Source organism: Schistocerca cancellata, chromosome 6 (assembly GCF_023864275.1).
Source record: "Schistocerca cancellata isolate TAMUIC-IGC-003103 chromosome 6, iqSchCanc2.1, whole genome shotgun sequence".
Classification (NCBI taxonomy): domain Eukaryota; kingdom Metazoa; phylum Arthropoda; class Insecta; order Orthoptera; family Acrididae; genus Schistocerca; species Schistocerca cancellata.
The window spans coordinates 64,723,348-64,741,360 of NC_064631.1; the positions used below are offsets into that span (position 1 = coordinate 64,723,348).

At 43.5% G+C, this 18,013-nt stretch overlaps 1 protein-coding gene across 1 annotated transcript in view; it reads left to right on the plus strand.

Moving 5' to 3' along the window:
• The window catches only part of LOC126088143 (UDP-glucosyltransferase 2-like), a 70,696-nt gene extending 64,994 nt beyond the window's left edge, over positions 1–5,702 (plus strand). Inside the window, exon 7 of the mRNA XM_049906260.1 lies at positions 4,945–5,702. Coding sequence (XP_049762217.1) covers positions 4,945–5,224 — 280 coding nt within the window. The 3' untranslated portion in view covers positions 5,225–5,702. The remainder of the gene's footprint in view (positions 1–4,944) is intronic.
• Positions 5,703–18,013: the final 12,311 nt, after the last annotated feature.

An 18,013-nucleotide genomic window follows, 5' to 3' on the forward strand; every position in this document is an offset into this window, starting at 1 on the left:
GTTAGGTTTAAGTAGTTATAAGTCTATGGGACTGATGACCTCACATGTTAAGTCCCTTAGTGCTGAGAGCCATTTGAAACATTTTTGATATGTGTGCATTGGAGCCTTTTCTTTTATTAGCGATGTTTTGTTTAGACTATATTCCATCGATTTGACCGTCCTATAAGACGACGTGAATTTAAAAAAAAGTACCCCATACATGTGAAGAGTAGCGATTTAATTAATTTGCATAAATTTTTTATATCAACGTGGTGTTAGCGGTACAATACTTAATGTGAGGGTGTGTGTGAGTGGGTGACATGGAGCAGAACAGCAGGTTAAGTACAGAACACTCCGCTAATTTGCATAATTTTTATGTAAAATGCAGTACAATAGTTTAAGAGTGGTGGCTGAGAAAAAAGAATGCACGAGAAATGGCGTTCAGAAGCATGTGAAATTCGAAGAGTGTACCAGAAAATGGTATGAGGACACAGCTGATTTTAATTTGTTAGCGAAGGCGGTACAATAGTTTAATGAAGTGGGGGGTGACATGGAAAACCACTTAATAGATCAATAGGTTAAGTGCTGACAAAGGCCCAAACATTAGGTTGACACCCACAGTACAGTGCCAAACATTAGGTTATGCAGCTTGTTTGCCCCATGTAAATGCATCTTCAGAGACCTACATGTTTCCAAACAGGAGAGAATGATGAGCAAGAGAAATCCAACCCTCACAAACTGAATTTTTTTTATAAATAAACAGTGTACCCTTCAACTTGCTGTTATGACATCCTTCCTATCCATCAATTTCCATATATTCTATAAACTGCCTTGAATCCACTAAATTGTTGAAATAAACAATATTCCGCGCACAGCAATCTAATTCCCTCAAAATGACCGATCAACTGAGTATTTTCCCGCCAATTTCCACGAGGGTGTGTGGGAGGGGGTTTACCAGAGGGGGAGAGGTTAATTAATTGACCAATTTGATTAAGTAGTCAATCAAATTGATAAGAGTGAGAGGGGGGCCTTTTCCAGTAACTCAGACCTGAAAGTGCTGTACTGGTCCGTGACTGGCAGTACCCAAGATCGATTGACAACGACAAGGGATCGTACTGTACCAACGTCTCTGTGCCGTTACTGCAGAGTATCCTTAGCCCACCAATCGACCACCACACCTTTAATTAGGCACAGTTTCTTATTTTTAAATAGATGTTACGACTGCAGAACGTTATCTAATTGCAGAAGATTCCAGTTGGAGAGGAGCCTCTGATGACGACAAGACTCTAGCCCACGCCGCAATCACACTGGCAATGAACTAATCGGACACGAAATCAGCCTTGGTACAATTAATATTGCAGCCACCTCAACCGCTGACCATGCAAACAGCCTGTCTGCCAAATAATGGGAACAACACCCTGCCTAGACACGACGCCGAAATCGTACCGAGCCACGAGAGAACTACGAATAATCACTTAACAATATTCACACACCAATGATTACTGAAGTTAAGCAGTAGTGAATAAATAGGCCTATTTAATGAACAACACTCGTTGTCTACGATACTCATCTCGTCAGAGCAACAAATTACTATAATTTCAGTACCTGATTATCTTGCGTGATGATAAATGCGACATCCAACTAGCAATTGTTATCTTTCGCAACGAGCTTTTCACAACGCACTACGTACTCTCTGACATAAACTCGGGACTATTTTATTATTTGTACTAAAATACCAATCTGTCTACCGTCTTTAAATGATTATTCTGTTTATGGACACTTCCATCACTACTGTTAGGAATTAAGAAATTTTTAATTCTCCCTTAAATATTTTTCCAACTCAACGCAACGATAATATGTAAGTGATAAGACTTCGCATGCGTCACAAAATAACGAATCTTTGTTAGTAGCAGAATCTTTGGCCTTTTCGTAAATAATTCAGTTACTTCAATTACACTTATTCATCATTTAGAAAACTTTTTCCCTTACTTGAAATCTTTTCTTTAATATTGAGAAGATCTACTTTGAGTAGATTATTTATAATTTCATTCTTTCAAGAACCTTTTACCACGCACATTTAAAAACACCGCATTATACGTGATATCGACTCCACTGTATCAATATCTCTGAATTACAGTCGTTTACACTTCCGAAAGTTCTATAGATATATTCACACTAGATACCATTTAAATAGACTGGAAGGTTTCGTTTAACCCCAATAAAATTGGATTTATTTTCCTTCTAGGTATCTCAATACACGTTGGTTATCACCAGTGAACGAGTGCCAGCAAATATATTATCATTCCCCACAACACGAAAATAAGTAATAAAAAAATCAAACAAAAATCCTAAATGTCACCGCCACTTTTCAACTAACCTTAAGTTACAATTTAAATGCAAATCTTGACCTCTTCGGGTGTTGACCACACGCGACCCGCTAAGTTCCTTAACATTTAAATCGGCCGCTCGTCACCTTGATGAATCAAGTTGAAACGTCCCCTTAGAACAATTTATACAAGACTGTGCTTAACCTGACACACAATATTATTTAGCGCAACGCAATCTGACTTTCAAAAATCCCTACAAAAGAATGGCCCTGACTAACATTAAACTATACCTTTCACAAATAACTTACCTCACAAAAATCTTCATTACTCGAACTACTGCAATACAGCGAGCGCCACTACTGCCAGCTAAATAAAAGATTCAAACTACGGAAGGCACTAACTACTGATAGGGATAGTTAGCAAATGAAAGATATTAATAGAGAACAAACAATGTATTTACCTTAATATTCATAATATATATATATAGCAGTTCATGACAAATTACAAAACTCCGCCATCTCTCTCCCCACATCCACCACTGCTGGCGGCTCACCTCCAACTGCGCAACGCTACGCGCTGTTCACATCCAGCTGCCGCTGCCCAACACTACAATGGCAGACAACAATGCAAACTAGCCACAGACTGCACACAGCACAGCCAGTGATTTTCATACAGAGCGCTACGTAACGTTGCCAATAAGAAAACATAAACAGCCTACTTACAAAGTTTTGGTTTAGCTACGTGTAGTTCGTTAAATGGTTCCTTCAATTTACTATCGCTTGTCTACTCAGTGATACGTGCACACCATCACCGTACAGTGAAACAGTTTGTCGTTCTATGAGCCAATTCGCTGTCTGCTGCAAGCTAGTGGTCTTGAAAATACAACTATCAACACGTGTTCGAGGCCTTCCCTTCTCGATACACACATGCACAATACCCAAACCACCTCAATAAAAACGACAAGCAACCCAATTACCTCTGGGCGCGTCGCGACCACTCAACATACAATGCAGACGGAATATCGGTCACACCGATTCCACAAAACTCAGCACCTAACAAATCAATCTCTCAATTAAATGAGGCCCACGCGGGACTCACCCCAGAAAATTTTACGAACGAAACTGTTCACACAACTATAATCGACAGAATCCCGTGCACTCTCCCAAGACTTAGGTGTCCACTGGGTAGCCTCACTATACCTTTGCAGTGAAACGCTGTAAGATCAGACCTGATATACACCACTACCACCACTTGGTCGGTGAGAGGTCTATCCGGGAACTAACTAACCCTTTTCGTTGTACAATAGGAACCATTTAAAACGAACAAACACGCAACTCCACGCCAACTTTTAACAATTAATGTAGTAATCATCGATGCTGTCGATTCTTCGCAATAGCGGCCGGCTGCTGCTCGTCGCTCAGGCGGCATCTCTGGACGCAGCGAGGGCGATATGGTATATCGCTGCAGTCGCGCATGCTCGCCACCTGCTATTCCGTAGACGCTCTCATATCATATAGAACACAATTTGATTTTGGTTTTACCACATCATACGCGTATATCGTGACCACCAGCTGTTATCATTGATTTATCACGCAGGACACTCAGCACCAGTACAGGCGAACGTACCCCATGCGTTTTGATACAGCACAGTGTACCTGTAGTAGTGAGGGGGGAGATGGTCAGGGGAGGGGGAGGGAGTGGGGGACAATAGGTTAAGTGCCTGTCAATCAAAAGGAAGAATCCTTTTAGCAGAATAGGTTAAGTACATGTCATTCAAAAGGAAGAATCCTTTTAGCAGAACAATTGGTTAAGTACCTGTCAATTAAAGGAGAACAATTGGTTAACTACTTGTCAGTCAAAGGAGAACAATAGGTTTGCCTCAGAGTGCTTTCCTGCTCCTGATGTCGGCAACCTGCACTAACTTAATGCACTGGTGCCCCATTTGTCCCCCTACTTACAGATTTCATTACATGTGAACTAGTGGTATTAAGTCTTGGTATCGCCGGCCGGGGTGGCCGAGCGGTTCTAGGCGCTTCAGTCTGGAACCGCGCGACCGCTACGGACGCAGGTTCGAATCCTGCCTCGGGCATGGGTGTGTGTGGTGTCCTTAGGTTGGTTAGGTTTAATTAGTTCTAAGTTCTAGGGCACTGATGACCTCAGAAGTTAAGTCCCATAGTGGTCATAGCCATTTGAACCATTTTGTCTTGGTATCATTAAGAACTGGTATTGATTAGAAGCACTTCCTTCTGGTATTCAGTTGTAATAATACTACTGCCCCACTGGATAACATGCGTAATAATAAGATGTAGCGCTCATGCATGAAATGTGGTTTCAAAAAATCATTTTGATCAAGAGTAAAATAAACATCATTGTATAAATAGAACTATATAAATGGTAGGGACCAATGACCTCAGTAGTTTGATCCATTAGGAATTCGAACAAATTTGAACATTTGGAAGATATAAATGGTCCCATACCCACAATGTAAGGACTTGTACATACTAAATAACTTGGTCCATCCTCCCCACCAAAAAATTTTGGGTTGTGAGCAGTGTTAGAAGCGTGTATGGTGAGAGTGTTCCTAAGGGTATATGCAACGTGAATGACAACTTCAGCTCACTAAGTGATGCTCGCCCAGGTACCGCGAGCGCGCCAAGCAGCTGTCTCGGCTGTTCCGGGACCGCCCCCGGCCGCCGCTGGAGGAGGCGGTGTACTGGGTGGAGTACGTCATCAGGCACCAGGGGGCGCCGCACCTGAGGTCCGCCGCCATGGACCTGGCCTGGTACCAGTACCTGCTGCTAGACGTCGCTGCCTTCGTGGGACTTGGTGCAGTCTTAGTGGGCACGTTGCTCTGTGTGTGTCTCAAGTCAACATATATGGATGTGTGGTCGACAGTAGATAACGTGAAACGAGCGTGAACCCGTCTCCCTGTCACTCGCTCTTTTTTTCATCGGCATTACGGTGACATTACTATGACAACTGACTGAGAACTACATGACATAGAGATAATGACACATGTCAATAGAGCACCTCTTCAAATTTAGATTCTTAACAAATGCTGTGGTATGGTTACAGTAAGGAGCATGCACGTCAGTACATGTAGATTTAACCTTCACGTTTTGTTGCATTGAATTAGTTGCACTTGTAGATAAGCGCCACAGTGTAGAGAATCCCACAGCTGGCTCCTGTGTCACCTTCTCGTGGATTTCATATCAGCAACTTCGATGAACCTCACGGACGCACTGTCTTTTGCCAAGCCCTGAACAGTACCCATATTCAGTAACTGTAATGTGTGTCAAAAATTTAGAAAAATACCCCATCCACTGATGTCATGTATACAATGACAGAAAAAAATCGTAAATAAAAAAATTATTTCGCGAATGCATATGTCTAGATAACATACAGGGTGATTCAAAAAGAATACCACAACTTTAAAAATGTGTATTTAATGAAAGAAACATAATATAACCTTCTATTATACATCATTACAAAGAGTATTTAAAAAAATTTTTTTTCACTCAAAAACAAGTTCAGAGATGTTCAATATGGCCTCCTCCAGACACTCGAGCAATATCAACCCGATACTCCAACTCGTTCCACACTCTCTGTAGCATATCAGGCGTAACAGCTTGGATAGCTGCTGTTATTTCTCGTTTCAAATCATCAATGGTGGCTGGGAGAGGTGGCCGAAACACCATATCCTTAACATACCCCCATAAGAAAAAATCTCAGGGGGTAAGATCAGGGCTTCTTGGTGGCCAGTGATGAAGTGCTCTGTCACGGGCTGCCTGGCGGCCGATCCATCGCCTCGGGTAGTTGACGTTCAGGTAGTTACGGACAGATAAGTGCCAATGTGGTGGCGCTCCATCCTGCTGAAATATGAATTGTTGTGCTTCTTGTTCGAGCTGAGGGAACAGCCAATTCTCTAACATCTCCAGATACTGTAGTCCAGTTACAGTAGCACCTTCGAAGAAAAAGGGACCAAAAACTTTATTGGCTGAAATGGCACAGAAAACGTTCACCTTACGCGAGTCACGTTCATACTGAGTTGTTTCCCGCGGATTCTCGTCGATTCACTTCTGCCGTACTCAATAACACAAAAAGCTTTCTGTTGAGCGGTCGCCATCTTAGCATCAACTGACGCTGACGCCTAGTCAACAGCGCCTCAAGCGAGCAAATGTACAACTAAATGAAACTTTATAGCTCCCTTAATTCGCCGACAGATAGTGCTTAGCTCTGCCTTTTGTCGTTGCAGAGTTTTAAATTCCTAAAGTTGTGGTATTCCTTTTGAATCACCCTGTATTTCAGTGATCAATATTGCAAGACCACAGAGTAATGTAGCTGCGAGATAAGCCATTGCAAATGTGAAATCCTGGTACATTAGTAACCGGTGTAACCGCCACAATGTTGAAAAGGGAGGCATGCAAAGGTGCATACATTGTGTTGTATAGGTGACGGATGTCAGTTTGTGGGATGGAGTTCCGTGGCTGTTGCACTTGGTCAGTAAATACAGGGACAGTTAATGCTGCTGACTGTGGGTGACGCTGGAGATGTCGTCCAATAATGTCCCGTATGTGCTCGATTAGAGGCAGATCTGGTGATTGAGCAGGCCAAAGAAACATGTCGACAGTGTGTGGAGCATGTTCGGTTACAACAGCCTAATGTGGTAGAGCGTTATCCTGTCGGAAAACAGATCTGAAGTGCTACTCATGAATGGCAGCACAGTAGGTCGAATCATCAGACTGACGCACCAATTTGCAGTAAGGGTGCGTGTGATAACCAGGAAAGCACTCCTGTCGTACAATACGTACAGGTGTAGGTCCATTGTTAGTAGTACACACTGGCCTCCTTCTAATCGACATGTAGCCGTCATTGGCACTAAGGCAGAACCAGCTTTCATCAGAAAACACAAGAGTCCTCCACCCTTCCCTCCAATGAATTCCCGCTTGTCACGACTGCAGTCGCAACTGGCGGTGGTTTCGGGTCAATGGAATGCACGCTGCAGGGCGTCTGGCTCGGAGCTGTTCTTAAAGTAACCGATTCGTAACAATTCGTCGTGTCATTGTGGTGCCAACAGGTGCAGCATGTTGCGAAAGAGCCACGCGCCGAACTCGAAGGTCTTCCCTCTCGCTAACGCCTGGACCCGGCCTCCCTGCGACCATACATACTCGTAACCGTCACTGCCAGTAGCTGCTACATTCCTACCTAGTCTTTCTGCAGTATCGCAGAAGGAACATCCAACGTCTCGTAGCCCTACTGCACGATCTCTTTCAAACTCAGTGAGCTGTTGATAATGGCGTCTGTGTCGCCTTAAAGGCATTTTTGACTACCAGCAATTCACCAGGCCTAATGTCAAAGGTAACGAACGGGCTCTCAAGCACTACAGCGCGTATCTACAGGGCGTTTCAAAAATGACCAGTATATTTGAAACGGCAAAAAAAAACTAAACGAGCAGCGATATAAATACACCGTTTGTTGCAATATGCTTGGGACAACAGTACATTTTCAGGCAGACAGACTTTCGAAATTACAGTAGTTACAATTTTCAACAACAGATGGCGCTGCGATCTGGGAAACTCTATAGTGCGATATTTTCCACATATCCACCATGCGTAGCAATAATATGGCGTAGTCTCTGAATGAAATTACCCGAAACCTTTGACAACGTGTCTGGCGGAATGGCTTCACATGCAGATGAGATGTACTGCTTCAGCTGTTCAATTGTTTCTGGATTCTGGCGGTACACCTGGTCTTTCAAGTGTCCCCACAGAAAGAAGTCACAGGGGTTCATGGCTGGCGAATAGGGAGGCCAATCCACGCCGCCTCCTGTATGTTTCGGATAGCCCAAAGCAATCACACGATCATCGAAATATTCATTCAGGAAATTAAAGACGTCGGCCGTGCGATGTGGCCGGGCACCATCTTGCATAAACCACGAGGTGTTCGCAGTGTCGTCTAAGGCAGTTTGTACCGCCACAAATTCACGAATAATGTCCAGATAGCGTGATGCAGTAATCGTTTCGGATCTGAAAAATGGGCCAATGATTCCTTTGGAAGAAATGGCGGTCCCTTTTTGAGGATGCAGGGACTATGGGACTGCAACATGGGGCTTTTCGGTTCCCGATATGCGCCAGTTCTGTTTATTGACAAAGCCGTCCAGGTAAAAATAAGCTTCGTCAGTAAACCAAATGCTGCCCACATGCATATCGCCGTCATCAATCCTGTGCACTATATCGTTAGCGAATGTCTCTCGTGCAGCAATGGTAGCGGCGCTGAGGGGTTGGCACGTTTGAATTTTGTATGGATAGAGGTGTAAACTCTGGCGCATGAGACGAAACGTGGACGTTGGCGTCATTTGGACCGCAGCTGCAACACGGCGAACGGAAACCCGAGGCCGTTGTCGGATCACCTGCTGCACTAGCTGCGCGTTGCCCTCTGTGGTTGCCGTACGCGGTCGCCCTACCTTTCCAGCACGTTCATCCGTCACGTTCCCAGTCCGTTGAAATTTTTCAAACAGATCCTTTATTGTATCGCAATTCGGTCCTTTGGTTACATTAAACCTTCGTTGAAATCTTCGTCTTGTTGCAACAACACTGTGTTCTAGGCGGTGGAATTCCAACACCAGAAAAATCCTCTGTTCTAAGGAATAAACCATGTTGTCTACAGCACACTTGCACGTTGTGAACAGCACACGCTTACAGCTGAAAGACGACGTACAGAATGGCGCACCCACAGACTGCGTTGTCTTCTATATCTTTCACATCACTTGCAGCGCCATCTGTTGTTGAAAATTGTAACTACTGTAATTTCGAAAGTTTGTCCGCCTGAAAATGTACTGTTGTCCCAAGCATATTGCAACAAACGGTGTATTTCTATCGCTGCTCGTTTAGTTTTTATTGCCGTTTCAAATATACCGGTCATTTTTGAAACACCCTGTATATCCAACCTGATGTGCACCCTCATAGTGGCGCTACTAGCGCCACTCTTATGCAACTGGCGCGAAATTTCAACAGACTTTAGGAAGGCACCTATCAACATTCTTTTATCTCGCACAACTCCTTCTTGGTGTTGCGATTTTTTTCCCATCAGTGCATATAATTCTTTCTTTTTGCTTAATTAACATCAGCTGTGTTACCTGTATTATGTAAATTTGCATTTATTTAAGTGTGGTACATATACTGTTGTATAGAATCTATGGCAATGTTGATTAACATCTGTGTAAAACCAGAGAATCCGACAGTTCAAAGACAGTGAGTAGAGAAAGAGGGCGAGATTTTCTGGACGTCGAATATACGAAAAATGAGGATATGAACTACTCAACGACGGACAGTTATTGAAAATGGTGTGTAAAGTAGGAGGAATGAACGTGAGATTCCAGCTGATTAAAGTTGTTGAGACGTTGGAAGTGCTTTATGAGCACAGAGGAGCAGATGTATGATCTGTTATTACAACATATTTTTGTCAATTGTATTATGTGTCTTTTCTGTTTAATAAGAGATCACGTCGTTACAGTTATATCTGAGCGTTGTGATGAAAATATTACCAAAAACCGTCGACAGCGAGTAAATTGAAAAATAATACTCCCGCCAGGACATTCATGTATTATTCTGGAATTATTTGCACTTCACATAGAAGCTGTTTCATTCAAGCCTGGCCGTCACACAGAACTTCAACAGTTAATTTAGTGCACATTTCCGTACAGTCAGCGCGGGTACCAGGCCACAATAGCACACTTCCTGGAATGGACTACTGAGAACTCATGTGTAAAAAGCAACGTAATTATTGAATACCTCGTGAAACTAAATAATGTTAACACGTAGTGAATCCATCTCTTCACGCTGAGAGAGACACATCCATAAAATACAAAATTTTTACAAGACGACAGACAGTTCTCCCCCTGCAAGGAAAAGGAAAATTGCTTATACACAGCAACGGCTTTCCTCCTGACAGAATGCCTAAAGAGTAGAATAAAAAACAAAGGTTCGTACACAAATATGATATTCCTAAATAAGAGAAAAAAATCTCTATTTCTGTATGCACCAGTCTCTGATGTGCTTCATCCTTCGCGTTACTGGTATCTCCCAAAATGATAGAAGTCAACGCAAGATCATTATAGAAGTTAGTATTTTTTGAGAATTACAGTCAATCTTAATGTTCCTCAGCATCCACAGTTGGAAACAGAACTAGTAAAATGCCCACTTGTATTGCATGTACACCTGGTGATCAACACACAAATTCAGAAAAAATATATCACGCAGCCGATATCTTTTATAAGCAAAAGAAAAGTTTCATAACACAACCTGAATAGTTGCGGTATGTAAAACAATCAATGGATACCTTAACTGAAACACAGTGCGAAGTATTCCTTAACACAGCTTCAGTACATGTGTACCCAAAATTAGTTGGTTTTTGCTCACCGCCCCTTCGTTTACCAGGTGTAGAGGTATGAAACCGGAATTTCCCTATAGATACTGCCAGCCGTCAGTGTAGGGCCAATGAAACCTCGTCTGCAGCGCCATCTGCGTCCTATAACGACTGACGACGAATGTCAGCGCACAGTAACCGAAGTTCCATACATCGGTATCCGTTTCAAACCCCTAAACATGTCGAGTTTTGTGCCTACGAACTACGATTTACGGACAGCATTCGTTTTCTGTTATCATTTGAATAAAACTGCCGCAGAATCGCATCGAACGCTTCTCGAAGTTTTTGGCGAACATGCTCTTGGGAAAACACAGTGTTTCGAATGGTTCAAAAAATTCAAAAGTGGAGATTTTCTACATCTACATGGATACTCTGCAAATTACATTTAAGTGCCTGGCAGAGGGTTCATCGAACGTGAGAAACGACGAGCGCTGGAAACAACCGACAAAGTTCTAAGGCAATTAATTGGAGACCTTATTGGATGAAGACGATACTCATAATCAACAGCAACTCTCGGAACAATTGAATGTCACGCAGAAAGCCGTTTCTCTTCGGTTGTAAGCTTTGTGGAAAGCTGCAGAAAGTGGGAAAACGGGTTCCGCATGAACTGAATGAAAGACAGAGTATTCCAAAGGGCCTTAAATCGTAGATGAATCCAGGCAAATTATCGACATCCATTGCAAGACCAAATAGCTTTGAAAAGAAGACAGTGATCTGTGTTTGGTGGAATCAGAAGTGTGTCATCTATTACGAGCTGCTAAAACCTAGCGAAACCGTTAACACTGATCGATTTAAACTGAGAATTACCTGAAAAGCAACCGAAATACACTCCTGGAAATTGAAATAAGAACACCGTGAATTAATTGTCCCAGGAAGGGGAAACTTTATTGACACATTCCTGGGGTCAGATACATCACATGATCACACTGACAGAACCACAGGCACATAGACACAGGCAACAGAGCATGCACAATGTCGGCACTAGTACAGTGTATATCCACCTTTCGCAGCAATGCAGGCTGCTATTCTCCCATGGAGACGATCGTAGAGATGCTGGATGTAGTCCTGTGGAACGGCTTGCCATGCCATTTCCACCTGGCGCCTCAGTTGGACCAGCGTTCGTGCTGGACGTGCAGACCGCGTGAGACGACGCTTCATCCAGTCCCAAACATGCTCAATGGGGGACAGATCCGGAGATCTTGCTGGCCAGGGTAGTTGACTTACACCTTCTAGAGCACGTTGGGTGGCACGGGATACATGCGGACGTGCATTGTCCTGTTCGAAACAGCAAGTTCCCTTGCCGGTCTAGGAATGGTAGAACGATGGGTTCGATGACGGTTTGGATGTACCGTGCACTATTCAGTGTCCCCTCGACGATCACCAGTGGTGTACGGCCAGTGTAGGAGATCGCTCCCCACACCATGATGCCGGGTGTTGGCCCTGTGTGCCTCGGTCGTATGCAGTCCTGATTGTGGCGCTCACCTGCACGGCGCCAAACACGCATACCACCATCATTGGCACCAAGGCAGAAGCGACTCTCATCGCTGAAGACGACACGTCTCCATTCGTCCCTCCATTCACGCCTGTCGCGACACCACTGGAGGCGGGCTGCACGATGTTGGGGCGTGAGCGGAAGACGGCCTAACGGTGTGCGGGACCGTAGCCCAGCTTCATGGAGACGGTTGCGAATGGTCCTCGCCGATACCCCAGGAGCAACAGTGTCCCTAATTTGCTGGGAAGTGGCGTTGCGGTCCCCTACGGCACTGTGTATGATCCTACGGTCTTGGCGTGCATCCGTGCGTCGCTGCGGTCCGGTCCCAGGTCGACGGGCACGTGCACCTTCCGCCGGCCACTGGCGACAACATCGATGTACTGTGGAGACCTCACGCCCCACGTGTTGAGCAATTCGGCGGTACGTCCACCCGGCCTCCCGCATGCCCACTATACGCCCTCGCTCAAAGTCCGTCAACTGCACATACGGTTCACGTCCACGCTGTCGCGGCATGCTACCAGTGTTAAAGACTGCGATGGAGCTCCGTATGCCACGGCAAACTGGCTGACACTGACGGCGGCGGTGCACAAATGCTGCGCAGCTAGCGCCATTCGACGGCCAACACCGCGGTTCCTGGTGTGTCCGCTGTGCCGTGCGTGTGATCATTGCTTGTACAGCCCTCTCGCAGTGTCCGGAGCAAGTATGGTGGGTCTGACACACCGGTGTCAATGTGTTCTTTTTTCCATTTCCTGGAGTGTACGAAAAAAGGCAACACACAGTCATACTGCTCCCTGATAACGCCCCATCACACACAGCGAAACGGGTCAGGGAAACGATCGAGGTGTTCAGTTGGGAAATACTAGGGCATGCGGCTTATTCTCCAGACTTGAGTCCGTCCGATTATCATCTGTTTGCATCACTAGGACACGTTCTCGCTGAACAACACTTCAATTCATATGAAAATGTAAGAGAATGGATCGCTGACTGGTTCGCTTCAAACGAAGAACTGTTTTCTTGGCGGGGCATTCGTAGCCTGTCGGAGAGGTGGGAGAAACGTTTAAATAGCAATGGAGATTATTTTGAATAAAGTGTTGTTTATCAGTTTCAGATAACAGACGTGTAACTATTGCAACCAAACTCCGGTTGCATACTTCTACACCTGGTACGTGACACGCACAAAAATGAATGGTTTGCTACATACACCAACAGTACCCGAACATACAAAAGAAATTGGTTCGGTACCCTGGGGACATAATGAGACAATGAGAAATAGAAGTTGCCATGTACACTACAACTAATTCAGATAATCATTAAGTAATTATTACTAATCAGTCAGGCACCAACTGCAAGAAATATTAACACGAGTACAAAGAAGGGACCACAATTTATGTGAACCAAGCAGCACACTACAAAAAGATCAAAACATAAAATAATAGACATGCAATCTGTACAACACTAAGAAAACCAAGCAGGTAGGAAGAAAACATCATTATTATATCATTACACGCAGCTTTAAAATACACATACGAAGGTCACTCCATAAGAAATGCACACTATTTTTGTAATAATACAGATTTCATTCTGCATGGGTGAAAGTTTTACAGTGTGTAGATACATCCTTCCCGCTTGTTTTCAAACTTAGTTCAACCTGTTCCCGTGAGTGGCGCCGTCACAGCATGTCTTCAAGATGGCTTCTACACTTGACGTTCGTCAGAAGCAACGTGCTGTCTTAGAATTCCTGTGCTGTGAAAATGAGAGAGTGGGGCACATCCACAAGAGGTTAAAAAACATGTATGGAGATGCTGTCGACCGCATTACAAGTTAGTCGGTGGGCAAGCAGGATATGTGATGAAAGCGGGCACGGCAATATTGAGATTGTTCTCGCAGCGGCAGGCCTCGTACTCCACACACGCCAGACAATGTGCAGAGACTTAACGAATTGGTGACTGCTGAGAGACGCATCACAGTGAACGAATTGTCACACTACGTTGGGATAGGGGAAGGAAGTGTTGGCGTTAAAAAAGGTTTGTGCCAGGTGGGTTCTCAGGATGTTGATAGTGGCTCACAAAGAAACAATAAAAACGGTATGCAGCGAACTTTTGGAACAGTACGAGAATGGTGGAGATGAATTTCTAGGAAGAATTGTGACAGGTGGTAAAACATGGCCCCATCATTTTTCACCAGAGACGAAGAGGCAATCGATGGAGTGTCATCATGCAAATTCACCCAAGAAAAAAAATTCAAAAAACCACACCTTCTGTTGGAAAAGTTATGGCTATGGTGTTTTTATATTCCGAAGGACTCTTGCTTGTGGACATCATGCCAAGTGGAACCACCATTAATTCTGATGCGTAATTGACGACACTGAAGAAACTTCAAGCACGACTGAGTCGTGTTCGATCACATCGGCAGAAGCAGGATGTTTTGCTGTTGCACGACAATGCACGGCCACATGTCAGTCAAAAAACCATGGAAGCGATCACAAAACTCGGATGGACAACACTGACACACCTGCCTTGCAGTCCTGACCTCGCTCCGTGTGACCATCATCTCTTTGGGAAACTGAAAGACTCTCTTGGTGGAACAAGGTTTGAAGATGATGACTCCCTTGTGCACGCTGCCAAACAGTGGCTCCAACAGGATGGTCCAGAATTTTACCGTGCGGGTATACAGGCGTTGATTCCAAGATGGCGTAAGGCAGTTGAGAGGGATGGAAATTATGTGGAGAAATGAAAATATTGTTCCTAGAGGATGTACCTACACACTGTAAAACTTTCAAACATGTAGAATAAAAGATGGATTTTAAAACAATAGTGTGCATTTCTTTTGGAGTAACCCTCTTATAATTACCACTGAACAACAACACACTCATGCACACAGCATGACACACTCAATGACCAAATTACACTCACTCATCACAACATGAAATTCAAAATGATCTATACTTCCTGCTATTGTGTAGTCACTCCACTACTGAAAATACAGGAAAACATACTACACTCACTGAAAACATATAATTCTGGAGGGTTTACAAAATTTCACTTACTTCCCCTAATCGACTTCCAAAATCATCATGTTGATCACTTACCAAAACTTGAAATGAGAGGTGGTTTAACTAGTTAATCATACTCATCTTCCAGTAGTCCTCACATTCTTGCCTTAGTAAACATACTGAGCTGGTGGGAGTAAAGTCATCTACTACTCATCAATGAATCATCATAAAATGGCTTCACCCTGAACATTCGCACATCATTGTTTTCCCTCATTTACAGGTGCACAGAAACCAGATTCTCCTTATGGTTTACATGAGGCAGAGATTTCCTTTATCTAGGACACTGTGCTCAACGTTTTAGGCTTGATATCTGCTATATGAACTTCAGCCATTCTATAGATTTACTGACTTAAAAGTTCATAAAGGTTTAAGCACAAAACGACACTATAGCCAAATTTAGCCATTTTAATTACGCAAAATACATAAAACTTAATTTCTTCTCCATATAAAATTTTAGGCCTTCAACTCAGTTTTCAAGATATTGCACATGTGAGAAAATTCTGACAGTTCACATCACCAGCAGAGCCTGCATATGATCACTCATGACAAAATAAAAACCTTACTAGGAATGCTACTTTATCAGATACCGTCAGATGTTACTTTCCAGGTACTACAAAACCACACAATATGAACTCTGAACCCATTTAATTACTAGAAAATATTCACTGATGTACCTCATTTGTTTGAAAAACCCAAGTCTTTGGTACATTATAAATTCTCGGACACACATTTATTTATAGCTACCTAACTTCACAACACCTTCATAGTAAGAGAAGAAAAACTACGTTTACGCTGATACAAAGTGGAACTAGAACAAGAAACTGTTGTGGGTTGGCAGGAGAGCCAACACCGTGATTTTAGAGGAAGCCGAAAGACACGCGTTTTAGCTCACGAAGGCTGGAGTGAGGTCTGGAACAGGACAAGGAAATTAGAATTTAGAAAAAACGGACGTAGCTGGTGGAATACTTAACTTTAATCCATTAATGATGAGCGTCGCTCTTGACTGTACATGATTCATAATATCAATAGTAACTGGTAATAGCGTCTTGCTAGGTCGTAGCAAATGACGTAGCTGAAGGCTATGCTAACTATCGTCTCGGCAAATGAGAGCGTATTTTGTCAGTGAACCATCGCTAGCAAAGTCGGTTGTACAACTGGGGCGAGTGCTTGGAAGTCTCTCTAGCCCTGCCGTGTGGCGGCGCTCGGTCTGCAATCACTGACAGTGGCGACACGCGGGTCCGACGTATACTAACGGACCGCGGCCGATTTAAAGGCTACAGCTAGCAAGTGTGGTGTCTGGCGGTGACACTACAGAAACAGCACAATAATTGGAAGACAATGTAAATACTGCGTCAGCTAATGCTCCTTGTTGTATTCAAACATATCTACCTTGTTGGCTCACTTTAGCGCACGTATTTCACACGATACACTGCCAGACCACGCTCAATTTTCATACAAACTAACCAATGTATGTACAGTGATATAGGCAATTCCACTTCATAATTCTACGTCCAACTTGGACTACACCTCACTGCATAGAAAATGAACTTCCTACTATAGACACCTCTCAAAACTTTGTAAACACAAAGCAAAATTGTTGTTGTTGTTGTGGTCTTCAGTCCTGAGACTGGTTTGATGCAGCTCTCCATGCTACTCTATCCTGTGCAAGCTTCTTCATCTCCCAGTACCTACTGCAACCTACATCCTTCTGAATCTGCTTAGAGTATTCATCTCTTGGTCTCCCCCTATGATTTTTACCCTCCACGCTGCCCTCCAATACTAAATTGGTGATCCCTTGATGCCTCAGAACATGTCCTACCAACCGATCCCTTCTTCTGGTCAAGTTGTGCCACAAACTTCTCTTCACCCCAATCCTATTCAATACTTCCTCATTAGTTATGTGATCTACCCATCTAATCTTCAGCATTCTTCTGTAGCACCACATTTCAAAAGCTTCTATTTTCTTCTTGTCCAAACTATTTACCGTCCATGTTTCACCTCCATACATGGCTACACTCCATACAAATACTTTCAGAAATGACTTCCTGACACTTAAATCTATACTCGATGTTAACAAATTTCTCTTCTTCAGAAACGCTTTCCTTGCCATTGCCAGTCTACATTTTATATCCTCTCTACTTCGACCATCATCAGTTATTTTTATCCCCAAATAGCAAAACTCCTTTACTACTTTAAGTGTCTCATTTCCTAATCTAATACCCTCAGCATCACCCGACTTAATTCGACTACATTCCATTATCCGCGTTTTGCTTTTGTTGATGTTCATCTTATATCCTCCCTTCAAGACACCATCCATTCCGTTCAACTGCTCTTCCAAGTCCTTTGCCGTCTCTGACAGAATTACAATGTCATCGGCGAACCCCAAAGTTTTTATTTCTTCTCCATGGATTTTAATACCTACTCCAAATTTTTCTTTTGTTTCCTTTACTGCTTGCTCAATATACAGATTGAATAACATTGGGGAGAGGCTACAACCCTGTCTTACTCCCTTCCCAACCACTGCTTCTCTTTCATGTCCCTCGACTCTTATAACTGCCATCTGGTTTCTGTACAAATTGTAAATAGCCTTTCGCTCCCTGTATTTTACCCCTGCCACCTTTAGAATTTGAAAGAGAGTATTCCAGTCAACATTGTCAAAAGCTTTCTCTAAGTCTACAAATGCTAGAAACGTAGGTTCGCCTTTCCTTAATCTTTCTTCCAAGATAAGCCGTAAGGTCA